Source organism: Chiloscyllium plagiosum, unplaced genomic scaffold (assembly GCF_037043375.1).
Source record: "Chiloscyllium plagiosum isolate Xiang-an unplaced genomic scaffold, Cpla_swu_hap1 HiC_scaffold_19, whole genome shotgun sequence".
NCBI classification, from domain to species: domain Eukaryota; kingdom Metazoa; phylum Chordata; class Chondrichthyes; order Orectolobiformes; family Hemiscylliidae; genus Chiloscyllium; species Chiloscyllium plagiosum.
The window spans coordinates 20,706,577-20,725,214 of NW_028270157.1; the positions used below are offsets into that span (position 1 = coordinate 20,706,577).

Here is an 18,638-nt window from a genome sequence, read left to right on the forward strand (position 1 = left end):
AGAGGAGATACATGTTAGGAAGGAAGATGTGTTGGACATTTTGAACAACTTGAGGATAGACAAGTCCCCCGGGCCTGATGGGATATATCCTAGGATTATGTGGGAAACAAGAGAGGAAATTGCAGTACCGTTGGCAATGATCTTTTCATCTTCACTGTCAACGGGGGTGGTACCAAGGGACTGGAGAGTGGCGAATGTTGTGCCCCTGTTCAAAAAAGGGAATAGGGATAACCCCGGGAATTACAGGCCAGTTAGTCTTACTTCGGGGGTAGGTAAAGTAATGGAAAGGGTACTGAGGGATAGGATTTATGAGTATCTGGAAAGGCACTGCTTGATTAGGGACAGCCAGCACGGATTTGTGAAGGGTCGGTCTCGCCTTACAAGTCTGATTGAATTCTTTGAGGAGGTGACCAAGCATATGGATGAGGGTAGAGCAGTGGATGTAGTATACATGGATTTTAGTAAGGCATTTGATAAGGTTCCCCATGGTAGGCATATGCGGAAAGTCAGGAGGCATGGGATAGAGGGAAATTTGGCCAAGTGGATAGAAAACTGGCTAACCGGTCGAAGTCAGAGAGTGGTGGTAGATGGTAAATATTCAACCTGGAGCCCAGTTACAAGTGGAGTTCCGCAGGGATCAGTTCTGGGTCCTCTGCTGTTTGTAATTTTTATTAATGACTTGGATGAGGGAGTCGAAGAGTGGGTCAGTAAATTTGCAGATGATACGAAGATTGGTGGAGTTGTGGATAGTGAGGAGGGCTCTTGTCAGCTGCAAAGGGACTTGGATATGATGCAGAGCTGGGCTGAGGAGTGGCAGATGGAGTTCAACCCTGCCAAGTGTGAGGTTGTCCATTTTGGAAAGACAAATAAGAATGCGGAATACAGGGTTAATGGTAGGGTTCTTAGTGTGGTGGAGGAACAGAGGGATCTTGGGGTCTATGTTCATAGGTCTTTGAAAGTTGCCACTCAGGTGGATAGAGCTTGTAAGAAGGCCTATGGTGTATTAGCGTTCATTAGCAGAGGGATTGAATTCAAGAGTCGTGAAGTGATGTTGCAACTGTACAGGACTTTGGTTAGGCCACATTTGGAGTATTGTGTGCAGTTCTGGTCGCCTCACTTCAGGAAAGATGTGGAAGCTTTGGAGAGGGTGCAGAGAAGATTTACCAGGATGTTGCCTGGAATGGAGAATAGGTCGTACGAGGATAGGTTGAGAGTGCTAGGCCTTTTCTCATTGGAACGGCGAAGGATGAGGGGTGACTTGATAGAGGTGTATAAGATGATCAGAGGAATAGATAGAGTAGACAGTCAGAAACGTTTTCCCCGGATACAACAGAGTGTTACAAGGGGACATAAATTTAAGGTGAAGGGTAGAAGGTATAGGGGAGATGTCAGGGGTGGGTTCTTTACCCAGAGAGTGGTGGGGGCATGGAATGCACTGCCTGTGGGAGTGGTAGAGTCAGAATCTTTGGTGACCTTTAAGCGGCAATTGGATAGGTACATGGATGGGTGTTTAAGCTAGGACAAATGTTCGGCACAACATCGTGGGCCGAAGGGCCTGTTCTGTGCTGTATTGTTCTATGTTCTATGTTCTATGTTCTAGAACCTCCTATCTGTACCCCTAACTATGGAGTTGCCAATGACTAATGCTGTGCTCCTCTTCCCCCTTCCCTTCTGAGCTACAGGGACAAACCCTGTACCAGCAGCCTGTTCCCCATTGCTTACCCCTGGTAAGTTGCCCCCCTCCACCCCCACACGACAGCATACAAAACGGTATATTTGTTGTTGAGGTGAGCGGCCACAGGGGTTCCCTGTACTGCCTGCCTGTTCCCTTTCCTCACCTGATGGTAACCCATCTACCTTCATCTTTTACCTGAGGTGTGACTACCTCCCTGCAACTCCTCTCAATAACCCCCTCTGCCTCCTGAATGATCCGAAGTTCATCCAGCTCTAGTTCACTAACGCGGTTTTCGAGGAACTGGAGTTGGGTGCACTTCTCACAGATGCAGTCAGCAGGGACACTAGTGGTGACCTTTACCTCCCACATTTAATCTAATCTAATCTAATCGAATCTTGCAGGAGGGACATTCAATGGCCTTAACCTCCATCCCCACTATTCTAAAGTACCAATGAGACTACTGAAAAACTAAAAGAAAATAAAGTCACCTTACCAATCGGCGCACAGAACCATTTTTTTGGTTAGATGAGGAGGGCGGGTGGGAGACACTACCCGAGTAGTGTTTCGGGTAAAGCAACCACACCAATGTAAAGCCTCATTTAGCTAGCAGTCCAGTGTCCGCTCCTGCTCAATAGAATATTGCTTAGGTTACAGCTGGAGTACCATTAGCATGTCAATCTGCAGATTATAGGAAGGATTTGGTTGCTCTGGAATGGATGCAAGTATATTCACCATGACATTGCCTGGGCTGGAGTGCCTTATCTACAGAGATGGACCACATGGGCTGGAGTTATTGGAGCAGAGAAAGCTGAAAGGGAGCTAATTGAAGTGTACAAAATTTTGAGGGGCATTGATAGAGTCAATAGAAATAAAACTTCCCCCTTAGTAGAGGGGTCAGTTACCAGGGACATAGATTTATGGTAGGGGCAAAAAGTTTAGAGGGGTTTTAAGATTTTTTTTTCAAACAGAGGGAGGTGTGTATAGCATTGTCTGAAAGGGTAACATAGGCTGGTGATTGCAACTTTTAAGAGATATTTAGATAAACACTTGAAATGTCAGGTCACACAAGGTCACAGCCAAATGGCTGGGAAGTGGGATTAGTTTAGATAGATGCTTGATGACTGGTACAGATATGACAGGCTGAAGGGCCCCTGTCCTTGCTGCAATACCCCTTTTACACTAAAATGTTTGTGTCTTGCATGGAAATCTTGGAGGCTATAATTTTCCAACAGCAGTTGTGAAAATCTACATCTCTCACCCCAAAAAAGCAGCAAATTCTCAAAGTCATTGGAAAAATTAAAGACTGAGATTGATGGATTTCTGTAAGGTAAAGGAATCAAGGTGCGTGGAACTAAGTGCTTGAAACTAACGTTATGCAGAACTTGAACTTTGCTAGCAGGAGGCGTGAAGTTGAAACCTTTTATTCTGCACCTTTCAGGACCAAAACACAAGAAAACCAAGAATTACAAGGAAGCAACAATCTATACAACACAAGATGAGAGTTCTGATTAGTTGAATTATGGTTGGCATGGAGATGCAGCAGGGATTGCAAATTACCAATTGCAGTTAAATAATTACATTCAAAGCAGGCAAATCGACTCTGATTGGTCAGTTTATTGTGATGGGCTTGAAGCAAGGACAGATTGTCTCCATAACCCGTTTGTCATTTAAAGAAAAGGTGCAATGTGTGGACATATTCCCATTGGCTGCAAAAAACAAGATCCTGTGTGTGAAAATACAGACTTTATAGCATTTGCAAGTGAATCCCACTGTGAGCCCAACTGATAATCTTAAATTGGGTTCCTTCACGCAGTTAGGATTATTGGTAAATGTTGTCCAATTGCAGAATAACATTGGACACTCTGTTCTGAGTTTTGCAAGCAAGGACTGGTTGAGCACAATTGGCTCACGGCCCGCTGCAGACAACTGAATATGGAACTAAGTTAAATGGAACTGAGATAAGATCAGCTATATTCTAATTAAAGTATGAGGCATTCTCACATTGTGAAATGATCCCACATTTTTATAAGAATGCAGCCATGATTTGTTGTTCTGCAATATTTCTTAGTCATGATTCAGATATCCAACATCCACATTATTTTGTCAACTCTCCAGAATAGTCAAGGCTTAGGGATTATATGATAGATGCCTTTAAAATTATGGAGAAGTCATTAGATTGACATCTAAACCATGTTTTCATTTGTGGAGTTGACCAAAATTAGAAGGCTTTTTTTTATATAGACACTAATAAATCCAGTATGAATTTCACTACACATTTACATATCCAAAGAGTATTAAAAATCTGTGATCTATTTGGGGTAATCAATGGTTCAGCGGTAATATCATAGAATCATACAGCGCACACGTGGCCCTTCAGCCCATCAAGTCTGCACCGACAGGTGAGAAATACCTGACCTTTAACCCAATCCCATTTACCAGCACTTGGGCCATAACCTCGAATGTTATGACATGCCAAGTGCTCAACCACGTATCTTTTTAAACCATGTCAGGTAATTTGCCTCCACTAGCCTCCCAGACAGTGCATTCCAAACCATCACCACAGTCTGGGGGAAAAAAAAATTCCTCACAGCCCCACTAAAAATCCTGCCCCTTACCTTAAACCTCATGACTGACTCTTCAACTAAGGGGAACAGCTGCTCCTCACCCTTCCTAATCTGTTATTGGGCTAGCTTCCGCTGACATGGATACAAAACTCCCAACACAAGCTGGTGGAATTTAAATTCAATGAATAAATCTGGAATATAAAGCTAGTCCCATTTATAATGGACATGAGAACTGCGGTCAATTCTGGTTGGCATGGACGAGTTGGACCTAAGAGTCTGTTTCTGCACTGTATGACACTGAAAGGTGCACTCTGGGTTTTTTTTTCAGTCTTACCATGGATTGTTCCTACTGTCCCAGGGCATATCCCAAGTACTTGAGCAATTTTGACTCTCATTTTCCTGCTTTGTTTTGAAACGTTCATTTTCACTGCGAGGTAGAAGCTCATGTGGAGATAAAGGCTGGCATAGACCTGTTGGGCTGAAGGGTCTACTTCTGTGTTGCGTATACCGTATTGATGTAAAATAAAGCGAGCAAGACAGAGAAATATCTCAGACAATCTGACACCTATTGTAGTTGGAGTGAATACAGTGTCTGGCAGCCTGTCCAAAGTAAGGCAGGTTACTGTAGCAACGCAAACTTATACAGGCTGTTGACGCTAATGCACAGCCTGACTCTCACAGCTTGTTTGACCTGCCAGTGCCTGTCTCCAGCTGTGCACAAGGATGTCGGTCACATTCGTCAAGCTGCCCACCATCAGCCGGCCCTGCCTCAGGGGAACCCCGACTGAGTCGCTGAGCCTGCGGGTGGACGGCGCTGCTTCGAGGAGAGCCGCCACGGCACAGCCGCACGTCGCAGGCCGGGCATCCTGGTCGCCAGGTAAGGAAGGTGGGTTCGCTTTCACAGGGAAGGGAGAGCCAGGCTGGGCCAAACGGAATCCACATTTTGCCAGGTTGCTGTCTGCCTCTCAGAGGGCAATTTAAGTGCGTGTTGTCTTAATCTCAGGGAGAATGGCCTCGGGATTGTTGAGGGTAAGAGTCAGTGGGTTTAGGCGTACTCACTCACAATGTGAACCTTATTCACACGTATCCCTTCTTTCTGCAAAGAGAGAATGTGTGACTCTTGAGATGTGTAAAAGTCTTCCACTTGATTGTTGAGCATATTTCTAAATAATTCTAAGAACCTTAAAAATTAAGGTGGTTACCAATACATCCAATCGTGGACTCAGAAGAAACGTCTTTTCTGAGGGAGTGTTTAAAAACGTGGAGCTTGCTAACACACTCTAGCATCAGTGGTTGAGATGACTGGATAAAGACATGAAGGAGAAAGGAACAGAAAGACATAGGGTTGTCCAGACTTAAACCACACAGAAGCCCTTTAGTTCCATCAATCCTGCATTGGTCTGTCTACACTGATCCCACTTTCCAGTACTTGACTCAAAACCGTTAATGTCGACAAGCAAAAGAAAGGCAATCAGTAATGATGCTCATTGGAGAGCCGATGCAAGCACAATGGGCCAAATGGCCTCTTTCTGCTCAGTGATTCTGTAGTAGACCAGCACCATGGTTGGCACAGACCATGGCTTAGAAATTTTGCAGATATTGGGTCTTGGACACGATTTCAATGAAACCTGCAACAAAGTGGCATTGGAGTTTTGGCACATTCATTGCTGACAGTAGTCCACAAGGGGAAGTACAGGGCAATTGGTGGGTGAGGAGGTGAACTGGGCTTTGTGATAGGGTTGAGGAGTGACCAGGAGGGGTCATTGTAATCAGGAAAGACAGGGGGAGATGAGAAGAGTGTAGTGGAGACTTCTGCAGGGGAAAGAGGGAGATTGGGAGAGGCAAGAGAGAAATTGGGAGAGAATAGAGAAACTCAAGGCAGGAGGTTTCCACTAACTCTTGATCAATATTTATCCTTCAACTAATGTCAAAGAACAGGTTATCGAGCCATTTATGAAACGGCTGTGGGAGCTTTGTGTATGCACATTGGCTCTGAGTTTCTTATATTTCAACAGTAACTATAGTTTGAAAAGAAATCCACTAGTGGGAAAATGCTTTGGGATGTTCTAAACTTGTGACATTTCAGAACTCAAGGAGTCTCAAGGGCATAGTGAAAGACAACCTTTCAGCATATACCTTGATGGGCAAAGGGCTGAGATTATACAATCATTGTACATCCCAGTGATGATTGCTGAACCTCCACTGAAATGCTCACTTCAGTCAAGACTAATTGTTTTGTAAAATTATTAAACTTATTAAAACTTGAGTCAAAACTTTGCTTTGGCATCATTCAGCTCTGGAAAAGTCATCCACAATAAGATATATACTACTGGGATTGTGCCATTTCTAGAACAGTCCTTAGATACACATTTTGTTAGCTTTGATTCAACTTGTAAACTTGATAGAAAAAACATTACAAATTAATCTTCAGATTTGCAAAGAACTATCTCTTGAACAATATGTTATAAGGTTCTCAGCTGAGAGTCAAAGCATTGGGTTAATAAAAGAGAGCATTAGGGAACAAAGATTAATTTTAAAGAAGTGTTGTCCTTATTATAAAATGTTTGGCAAAATGTTATTTGCAGACATTTCCCCGAAGTCATGTAATTTGTTGTGTATTGTGGTTATACTATTAGACCAATCTTTCAGTGAGTTCAAATCCCCTGTAGCAATTTAAAAAGATTGGAAATTAAAAAAAGCCGCTATCAGCAAAAAGGACAGTGAAGGTGTTGAATTGTCACAAAAATCCAATTGGTTCTAACACTATCATTTTGGGAAAGAAATGTTTTGACATTACGAAGTCTGAGGTATAAGTGACCTAAGTCCACAACTAGCATGGTTGACTCTTAGAAGTCCTTTGATGTAGCCTGGTGAATCATTGCACCTTATTGAATTGCTACCAATAGTTTAAGAAGGCATCACCATGTTCTCAAGGTAAATGAGAGTGGACAATTAATGTTGGCCTTACCAGTGCTGCCCACAAACATACAATGAATAATTAACAAAAAAGTACATCAAGCATTCCATTAAATGTGATCATAATTTTAACAAAAATATCTTGTTCAATTCTTACACAAATAAAAGACTGTGCAAAATTATCTTTCATGATGACATTGTCCCTGTTGGGATACTGCACATTAGAGTCATAGAGATGTACAGCACGGAAACAGACCTTCAATCCAACTCATCCATGCCAACCAGACTAAACTAATCTAGTCCTATTTGCTGTTGGCCCATATCTGTCTAAACTCTTCCTATTCATATCCAGATGCCTTTTAAATGTTGTAATTGTACCAGCCTCCACCACTTCATCTGGCAGCTCATTCCATACACGCACCACCCTCTGCGTGAAAAAGTTGCCCCTTAGGTCCCTTTTAAATTTTTCCCCTCTCACCCTAAACCTATGCCCTATAGCTCGGGATTCCCCCACTCTATGGAAAATATCTTGTCTATTTATCCTATCCTTGCCCCTCATGATTTTATAAGCCTCTAACACCCCAGTAAAAACAGCCCCAGCCTATTCATCCTCTCCCTATAGCTCAAACCCTTCAACCCTGGCAACATCCTTATAAATTTTTTCTGAGCCCTTTCAAGCTTCCGATAGGAGGGAGACCAGAATTGCACACAATATTCCAAAAGTGGCCTAACCAATATCCTGTATAACCACAATATGACTTCCCAACTCCTATACTCAATGCACTGACCAAAGGTGCAATACTGATGGAATGTTGCGGCATTAGAGGCTATACTAAGCTAAGACTCTGACTGCTCCCTCAGATGCACATGAAAGCTTCCACAGCACTACTTTAAAAAGTGTAAAATAAAAATCCCAACGTCCTGCTTCTTGCTCAATCAGGACCAAAAAAAAAGCAGATAATTTGGTCCTTTAGTTACCACTATCTGTAGGAGCTTCAGTGTCTAAATTGGTTGCTGTGATTTGTACATTACTGTGATTGCACTTCAGAAGTACTTCATTATAAAGCACCTTTGGATGGTCTGATGTTGTAAATGGTGCAGTTTTCTGATTATAACATTACACGTGCTTGTGTATCTGACAGGTAATCGCAATGACCAAGGCTCCCAAGTGATGATGCACTGTATGGTAGTTAGTCAGTATCATAGATTGCAATTATTTTTACTCGGTGTCAATGTGAAGCTCGTAATGGAACGTAAGCAGCAGTCACCTGCAATCCCAGCATCCTGCCACTGCACTTCCTGCTGATTGAAAGTGATCAAATGTCCTGTTCTTCATGATGTATTCAACTTTTGAATGCACCTGCAATATTCTGCTTAGCAGCACTTTTCTGAAAATATATGTACCTGCTCAATCAGTTGAGCTGCCAAAGGGATTAACCATTTGAAATCTCTTTATCCAGTATTAAATCTTTAAATAGAGAGGGCAAGTTTCAACAAGCCCTCTAATTAATGTATTTCTAATGCAATCTTGAGTGATAATTAACAAGCATTGTAAGATTCAAACCTAACACTGTTAAATCATAGGGAGCATAAGTTCAACCCAGATTTCCTCAAGTGAACTGATCAGATCGTGCAATACGATCTGCATGCAGAGGTATAGATTTGATGAGTATTTTCTGTTTGGGTTTCGGGTAGCAGTCATTGCAGTTTTATTTCTCTCCAACTCTTTCTCCAGCCTGACGGAAATTTAGAGAATTTCAAAGTCATGACTAAAAAGAAAAATGCTGCAGATGCTGAAGATTCTAAATAAAGTCGAGGTGCTGAGTGGTTCTGAGGAGAGATGCTCATTGGGGTTCTCAAAGGTCTGAAATGTTTATATCTTAAGAAATAGGAGCAAGAGTAGGCCATTTTGCCCCTCATGCTAAAGTAGGCCATTTGGCCCCTCAAGCCTAGTCCCACCACTTTGTAAGATCATGGTTTATTTCCTCCTGGTCTCAGCTCCTCTTTTATGCCAGTTCATCAGAACACTCAACCCTTCGATATTTCTATCAACATCCTCTGTAAATACTTGCAGTGGTCAAGCCTCCACAACTCTCTGGGGGAGAAAATTCCCAACATTCACTATCCTCCTGGAGAGGAAATTTTGTTGCATCTCAGTTTTAAATGAGTATCCTCTTGTTCTGTAACTACATTCCCTAGTGCCAGATTCAGCCATTGGTGGAAACATCTTCTCCCACATTCACTTCACTCTCCTACACAGATCCTACCTGACCTACTATCCTGTTCATGGATTTTGTAATTTTATTATTCTCTCAAGTTTTTTTTCTGCTGTGTTCTTTCCAGAGTGTTGTGTGATTCTCTCTTCTCAAGACTGCACTGTAAACTGGCAGGTTAATTTATCAGTTGTGGGTCCTTAGGTATTAATCTCTTTTTTTTCTGTTTCTACAAGCTGACTGACATTTTGCGTGCCATCAGCATTTTCTGTTTTTATTTAGGTTTCCAGTATTCGCAGTATTTTTTTAAATATTAAAAGTCCTATTGAATGCAGTTTTGAAAGTTACAGAAATAATTAGTAAGCCCTGCCTCTCAAATGTCTTTCTGTTTCAGGGAAGGCGAGATTGGGAATAATTGCAACAGGCAAGGTCAGTTCATGATCATTTGGTGGTGTGAGGATTGAGAGGCAAAATGAATGTAGTGGGCACCAGTGAGAGTTGAGTTTCAGCATGTATCACTCTCATTTTGTATCGGAATGGGCATGAGTTCAAGGCACACTCTGAGATCTGGATACGGAATCCAGGCTGACATGTACCACTGAGTATGTGATGCCTTGGCAGAGATGCCATCTTTCAGATGCCTGCTCATGTTGGTGACAGTAAAAGATCTCAGCCAAATCAACTTATTACCTGCATCAAAAAAAAACAGATTGGGGTAGTAGATTCATTCGCCGCGCTGGTGTGGTTTTTTTGCATTTGTTTCGTCGCCTTGCTGGACGACGTCGTCAGCGGGTCTTCGATACATATCTGACTGACAAGTCACCTAGCGAGGCGATGAAACTTCTGCAGGAAACCACAGCAGCTGGGCAAATGAATCTACGACCTGAGCTACAACAACCCGAGCTAAAAATCTTTGCAAAAGCTATTAAACAGATTCCGTATTCCACAGTGACTTCTGGGATCCAGCTCTGCACCCAAAGGCTACAATCTTTCCAACATTCAACATTCATTCCTTTCACCACCTGCACACAGAGTCAGCAGTGTGTACCAACTATAAGTTGCACTGCAACATCTCATCTTTCAGTGGCACCTTACAAACTAGAGATCAATACCATCTAGAAGGATAAGGGCAGAAGAAAGAAGGGAATACGACCATCTTCAAATTCCCCTCCAAGCCTTTCACCATCCTTCCTCGGAAATACATCATCATTCATTCATTCATTCCTTCGGCTGGATCAAAGACTTGAAATTCTCTCCCTGACAGAATTGTGGATGACCTCACAACCCGAGGACTGTGTCAGTTTGAGACAACAGCTCATCACCAGCTTTTGAAAAGCAAATTGAATTGGACAATAAATATTGGCCATGCTGTCTTTCTAGCTCTTCTCATACAGAAGGGTTATCTGCTGACAGAGCATCCAGTTGGTCACCAGCATCCCTCCAGCCCGTTAAAAGTTCTGGGCTGCATTTGAGGTGCGGGGATTGTTCCAATGGGAAACAAGGACTGGAAGTGCACCATAATAGAGCAATTTTCTTTTCTCCATTTGTGGTTTTGATGGGCAGAATTCACGCTAGGCAGCACAATGACTCTGCATTTGAATGACAATGAGTAATCTGTGAAATGTAGGCAGCTGCTTGGAATCAGGCAGAGAGAAACCTTGAAGTGGCTGAAGTCTTTTTAAATTTAAAAAGCATTAGTAGATTGAACCCGCTGTGGATTATGAACATTGCCGCAGAAATGCTGTGCATGATTTTCTATACAGACAATTTTGTGCACCCTGTTGGGCAAGAGACAGATATAATTATTGCCTTGGTAACCTCAAAAAAATCAGTCAAGTTATTTGAACTCGTGGAACAGGAAAAGGAAATGAAATAAACATTTTGCATTGCTATAGTGCCTTTCACTATCTCAGGACATCCCAAAGTGCTTCCATAGAAACGTTACTGCTCGGGGAGAGGCTATTCAGCCCATTGTGACTGTACTGGCCAAACAAAAACTAGCCACACATTCTAATTCTAATTTCTAGCACCCGGTTTGTAGTTTTATACGTTAAAGAGGTTCAAGTGCAGATCCAGATTTTGTTTTTAAATGTGTTGAGGGTTTCTGTCTCAACCACCAGACTGGGCACTGAATTCTAGATGCCCACTATCTTTTGGGTAGAAAATATTTACTCTAATTCTCTACCAATCATCTGAAGTCTGTGTTTTCTCTCTGCTAGAGGAATCACTCTATCCAGACTCCTCATAATTCAGTACATTTCAGTTAAACCTCCTCTATTCAGTGGAAAACAACTCTAGCTTCTCTATTGAATAACTTTTGAAATGTGTTCCTTGTTGTAATGTAAGAAGGACATAAAGTGAAGACCAGAATGACATCACAGCTTTTAAAAAGAGACAGTGCAAGATAGCAGATGATGACACATCCCTCCCAGATTGTCTCAATGCCTTCTATGCTCACTTTGAGCAGAATTTCAGTGGAGAGGTAACACCTATTCCGACAAGTCCTGACAAACCTACCCCAACAGTCACTACATCAATGGTCAGATCAGTTTTCCTTCATGTGAATCCAAGGAAAGTGATGGGACCAGACGGATTACTCAGAGCATGTGCAGATCAACTAGCTAAGGTCTTCTCAGACATTTTCACCCTCTCCCTGCAACAGGCCACTGTCCCTGCCTGTTTCAAGAGGGCCAACATCATCCCTGTGCCTAAGAAGGCTCATGCAGCATGTCTCAATGACTACCGCCCAGTGGCCCCAAGTGCTTTGAAAGGTCATGGCATTAATCAATTCCAGCCTCTGCACTACTCTTGACCCACTCCAATTTGCCTATTGGACCAACAGATCCATGTCAGATGCCATATCACTTGCCCTTCACACCTACCTAAAACATCGTGACACCAAAAACAGCTGCGTAAGAATCCTCCTCATTGGCTACAGTTCAGCCTTCAACACTATTATTCCCTCGAGACTGATTACTAAACTTAGTGATCTTGGACCAAGCCCCACTCTCTGCAACTGGATCCTCAGTTCTCTGATCCCAAAGGCCACAATCGATGAAGATTGGGGACGATATTTCATTCTCACTAACACTCAACACTGGAGACCCCTCAGGGGTGCTTACTCAGTCCCCTACTGTACTCACTGTATACCCATGACTACATCACCAAATACCAGACAAATGTCATTTACAAGTTCGCTGATGACACCACCATAATCAGTCGAATCTCAGATGGCGACGAAACAGACTACAGACAGAAGGTGGAAGACCTGGAAAAATGGTGCATTGAGAACAACCTAGCTCCCGATGCTGGCAAAACCAAGGAACTCATTATTGACTTTTGGTGGAATGTTACTCATGCCCCCCTACACATTAACAGCACAGAGGTGGAACGAGTGGAGAGTGTCAAGCTCCTGGGGGTGGTCATCCACAACAGGCTTTCTTGGACTCTTCATGTGGACGCACTGGTTACAAAGGCCCAACAACATCTCTTCTTCCTCAGGCAGCTGAGAAAATTTGGCATGATGGTGAATACCCTTGCCAACTTTTATAGGCGCGCCATTGAGAGCGTTCTGTCTGGGTGTATCACGACCTGGTATGGGAACTGTACCATTCAAGATCAGAGACGGTTACAGAGAGTGCTGAACTCTGCCCGGACAATTACAAAGGCCAACCTCCCATCTATAGAATCCATCTACCAGGCCCGCTGTCAAGGAAAGGCTGCCAGCTTTCTCAAAGATACATCCCAACCTGGCAATGTTTTTCTACAACCTGTACCACTGGGGAGAAGGTACAGAAGTCTGGACACACACACCAGCCAGTTTCGAAACAGTTTCTATGTGATCTGCCTGTATTGCTCGCAAGACAAAGCTTTTTGCTGTGCCTTGGTACATGTGACAATAAATTCAATTCAATTCAATTCAGGATCACACCTGAAACGGTATCTGTTTATTATAAGGAATTTGATATGAGTAACCTTGTATGACCAACCTCCTTCAAACCTAAGTAATGTTTCCACAATAGTGGTTGCAGCATATCCCTTCATAAAATTGTTAAAAGATGTCCCTAGATCTTACTGGACCAGTGACATTACCACTATCATCTCCCCAACTTACTGTAACGTTCCCTAAAGCAGCTGCATTGCAAATGAGCTAAATCGCAGCAGTGAGTGAGCTTTAAAATGTCTCATTTCATTATGGTTGACATATTCAATCTGCTCCATTAACCTATTGGAAAGTGGCTGATCTTTACTTCAACTATCTTTTCCTACCTTTCATAAAAAAATCTATAATGCTCAGACTTGAAAATTCAATCTTTTGGCAGATTAAGTTTCAATTTCTACTATGTGTTGTAAACTGTGGGATTTCCATATTTTTAAAAAATGTTATTTATTGTAAGTTTGGGTTTCTGGTTTTTCAGTTAGTAACCCAGTGGGAATTCTGTGTCTAAAGTTAACAATTGTGAGCGCTTCCGTAGCCATGGTGGTTTCTTTTAAAACAGTTTTTGAGACCTACTTTAGAATTACAGGGTTTTGTGTGCATCGTCAATTAATGTTGTAAAATTTTCGATTGTTTGGCAACTCAGCAAGTTAAATAACGGAGCCTCAGGTTTGCTGGAGAGTCCTGGAATTTGGCTTTTTTAATCTTAAGGGAAACGTGTAGCTGAGAGAGAGGGAATTTTAATTTCACTTTTGTCTTTTGGTTGAGTGGGGCTGCCCTACAAAGTCAAGAGAGACAGAAATTGCTGGAGAAACTCAGCATATCTGGCAGCACATGCAGAGAGAGAAACAGAGTGAACATTTTGAGTCCAGGGACCTTTCTTTAGGATTCCAAAACCTCTGAAACTGTGCCAAATCAACTTCTAGATTTTGGGTGAGGGCATCACTATTGTTGGATTAAGGATTCAAACCCCAGGCTAATGTTCTGGAGCATGGGTTAAAATTCCATAATGGTAGATGGAGAAATTCAGTTAAACAAAAGCAAACCCAAAAACTGGTGAGATGTTGAGCATTAAACACTGCCAGTGGTTGTAAAAACTGCAAACGTTGTTATAAAATTGTTACCATCTGGTTTAATAGTACCCTTTAAGGAAGGAAGTCCTTATCTAATGTGACCTACATGTGACTCCAGACCTACAGCAATCTATTTAGATCTTAACCGACCTCTGAGATGATCTCGTTGCATCAAATGCTGGACTTGCCAGGAAATCCCATAATCCCTGAAAGAATAAAAATGACTGACGATCCACAAGCAGACTTCATTCATCAGACAGGAGTACTCCCTCCCAGTTGGAGAACACTTCAGCGGACCGGGACATTCAACTTGGACCTTCGAGTGACCATTCTCCAAGACGGACTTCGGGACAGGCAACAACACAAAGTGGCCGAGCAGAGGCTGCTAACCAAATTCGGTACTCATGGGGATGGCCTCAACTGGGACCTTGGGTTCATGTCACACTACAGGTGACCCCACTTCACTATACACTCTCTTTCACACAAGCATACAAGCGCGGGTATAACACACACACACACACACACACAAAACACTCTCTCTCTCCTACAGACCCACATACTCACGCAGACCGTCGTTCATACACAAGCTCTCTCTTATACGTACACCCCCCACACCCAGACCCACACACACGTCCTCTCACAGACTTATACCCTATTACACTCATACACATGCACACACTCTCTCATAGATCCACTCACACACCCCCAAACACACCCACATGCTCACACTCACTCTGTCTCCCTTGCACGCGCACACATATAGTTTGTGGTGTGAATTTGTATTTGCAAAATTATGTTTTATTTTGCTCACAAACTGCATAAATCAATGTAAGATTTTGTTAATCCCACTTTAGAAACAGAATCACTGTGAACATTGGGACACAGACAGACTTTAACCTCACACCTTCAATGCATTATCTGAGCTGACACCTATTGTTAAAGCTAACTTGGGATCGTAACTTTAAAAAAGTTCTGGGATTTACATATAAAAGAACTGAAACTAACACGGTCATTCTAAAAGATGAAAGACTTAACAAACAATCCAGTTTTTTTCAATATATCATTTCAGTGACATCACAATATAACCTTTTGCTATAAATTTTGTGTAGTATGATTTTATACTCCACAACCACCTGATGAAAGAGCAATGCTCCAAAACCTAGTACTTCCAAATAAACCTGTTGGACTATAACCTGGTGTTGTGTGATTTTTAACTTTGTCCACCCCAGTCCAACACCGGCACCTCCAAATTATGTGAAAATGATCATTAATATCATGGGGCAAATGTCATACTCAATATGTTTAATTTTTCCACCTTTAAAAAAATTGTTCCTAGGACGTGGACATTATTGGTTAGGCCAGCATTTATCCTAAATTGCAGATAAAAGTCAATAACATTGCTGTGGGCTTAGAGTCACATGTAGGCCAGACCATTCAAGAACAGTGGATTTCCTTCATTAAAGGTCATTAATGAACCAGATGGGTTTTTGCAGCAACGAACAGTAGTTACTTGGCCACCAGTACGCCAGATTTTTATATTAAATTCAAATTTCACACCTGACACACTTGTGTATCAGACCCATGTCCCTACACATGGGATTCTGGATTACTAGTTACTACATTACTACTACACCATTGCTTTATCTCTGAAGTCTAAAAACTTGGATTCTCAATTTGGATAACACCATTCTTTCCAAGAATTTCCTCTAGTGTTATTTAACCTTGAACAAAATGGGTCTTCATGACTGTTTCATTGTCACCATTATTGAGACGAGCTTTCAATTCCAGCTTCATTCAGTAATTCAATTTAAATTTCACGATCTGCTGTGATGGGATTTGAACCCACATCCCTATAACATTGGCCTGGGCTTCTGGATCACTGATCTGGCAACATTGCCATCACGCCAACATCTCCACCATCCTCTGTTCCACACAACAAACTGAAACTGAGGGAAATGCAATTAAGAGGATTATTTAAAATCATTGGGACTGTTCTCTTTGAGGAAAAGAAGGCCAAGAGGAAATTTTCAAAATCATGGATGGGCTGAATAGATTGGATAAAGTAGAAAAAAGGAAAAAGAACCAGAGGGTGTAGATTTAAAGTGATTTGCAAAAGGAGCAAATGTATGAGAGAAAGTTTTTTCACTCAGTGTGTAGTTTGGATATGGAATGCATTGCCTGGAAGTGTGGTGGAGCTAAGTTCAATTGAGACATTCACGAGGGTATAAAATGTTATTTGATTAGAAATAATATACAAAGGAAATTAGTACGTAATGACAGTAGGTAATGGGTTGAATGGCCTCCTTCTATGCTGTAACACATCTGTTATCTTGAATTAGATGACTGTAATTTAAAGAAATATTGAACTTGATTTATAATACTTGAGTTCAGCCTAGATTTGTAACAACAGGGCTTAAATGATTTTCATCCATCGCTAAAAAAGATGGTAGCATATTTGTGGTAGCAGATTTGAAGAATGCAAAATGTGATGAACTGCAGTACAGTATATGAACAGAGAGCACACTGCCTGTGGGAGTGGATCCGTCAAGCTCACAGCTATGACTAACTTGCCTTTCACAGGCATTACTTCTTGCTTTTCGGTGTCCTTGAGGGAAAGATTATGCAAGCAAACTAAACAGTGAAACCTTGGAACTATCAATTGAAAATAATGTTATGGAGCTGCTCAACCAAGGTCAGCGCTTTCCTTTTCAATGAAAAGCAAAGTACTGTGAACGCCAGAAATCTGTATCAGGAACAGAAAACCCTTGATAGGAGATGTGACAGAGTTCTTAAGGGAAAATAAAGACAGCTGTATCTTTAACAATTTGTATTTCCTCTCAATAAAATGCTGAGTGTTTCCAGAGGGGTGATTACTTTCCTGTTGTTTGGATGTTGTTAAATGCCCTGTGTACATTTTTTTCTTCCCTTGTAGGGTTTACAGCAGGCAATGATAACAGATCACGGGCTCACACTGCAATAGGTCGCTTCTCAATGGCGTGTTCGCCCAGACAGACATATGACACAAATAAGGTTGGTATAAGCATATCAGTTTTCTTCCAGATAATTCTAATCAACCTGTTCACATATACCAGGGGAAACAGGGCATAAACCTAGACCTTCTGACCCTGTGGTAGAGACACTATCTTTATACCAAACAGGTTCCTTTTAGAATTGAATTTTAGTCCTTGCCCATTCTCTTGTGGAGAAGATATTTTGGATTACAGTGTTAAGGTGCATCATTGTTAATTGCTGAGATTAAAGTAGATAATCTGGGTGGCATGGTGGCTCAGTGGTTAGCACTGCTGCCTCACAGTGCCAGGGTCCCTGGTTCGATTCCAGCCTCAGGTGATTGTCAGTGTGGAGTTTGCACATTCTCCTTGTGTCTGAGTGGGTTTCCTCCAGATGCTCCGGTTTCTTCCCACAGTCCAAAGATGTGCAGGTCAGGTGAATTGGCTATGCTAAATTGCCCATAGTGTTGGTGCATTAGTCAGAGGGAAGTGGGTCTGGGTGGGTTACTCTTCGGAGGATCGGTGTGGACTGGTTGGGCCGAAGGGCCTGTTTACACACTGTAGGGAATTGAATCTAATCTAAAATTGCAATTCAGTTATGGATGGCAATTATATGCCAGTGATGCCCGTCTCCCAAGTCTTAGCAAGAAGAGAGCTGTCAGTGTCTTGAGATTGAATCATCAACTATCAAAAGAGGGAAAATAAACTCCTACTATTCATTGCCACCACTATGTTACCAATGGTGGGTATGATGTTGAGGAGGCATTTAACTGATGGTAAATGATGGCAGGTGGGGGCACCCCTCATTCTCACCTCCACCCAATTAGGTCTTTGTCGAGAATGCCCATGAAAAGTCTTCTTACCACCTTCCATTCCTGTTGATTGAGGCCCTTAAGTGGTCAATTAATGTGTGAAAACATACAAATCAGGACCAACAGGGGGTGCAATACTTTATCTCCCCTTCCAACACCACTTAGACTTTGCTCCCTACCTCTCCCTCACCTTTGATGACTTGCATTGCCCTTAGCAGGCTTTACATGTAAATTAATCATTTGGAAAACACAAGTGAATAACTGGTGGAGATTAATAGATGAAAAAAAATACACAGGTCATTTGGTGATGGGGAAAAAGAGTCAGTTGTGTGTAAGACCACTGGATATGAAAGAAAGAAAAAATAACAAAATTAGGAGCAGGAGTAGACTATTCAGTACCTCAGTCAATATGATCATGACTAACTGATTACGCCATATTC

The 18,638-nt window shown here is 42.1% G+C and overlaps 1 protein-coding gene across 1 annotated transcript in view; it reads left to right on the forward strand.

The window, feature by feature from the left end:
• Positions 1-4,962: 4,962 nt before the first annotated feature.
• The window catches only part of LOC122559441 (uncharacterized), a 96,244-nt gene continuing 82,568 nt past the window's right edge, over positions 4,963-18,638 (forward strand). The window contains exons 1-2 of the mRNA XM_087996897.1: positions 4,963-5,116; positions 17,311-17,408. Of these exons, the coding sequence (XP_087853023.1) occupies positions 4,963-5,116; positions 17,311-17,408 (252 nt within the window). The remainder of the gene's footprint in view (positions 5,117-17,310; positions 17,409-18,638) is intronic.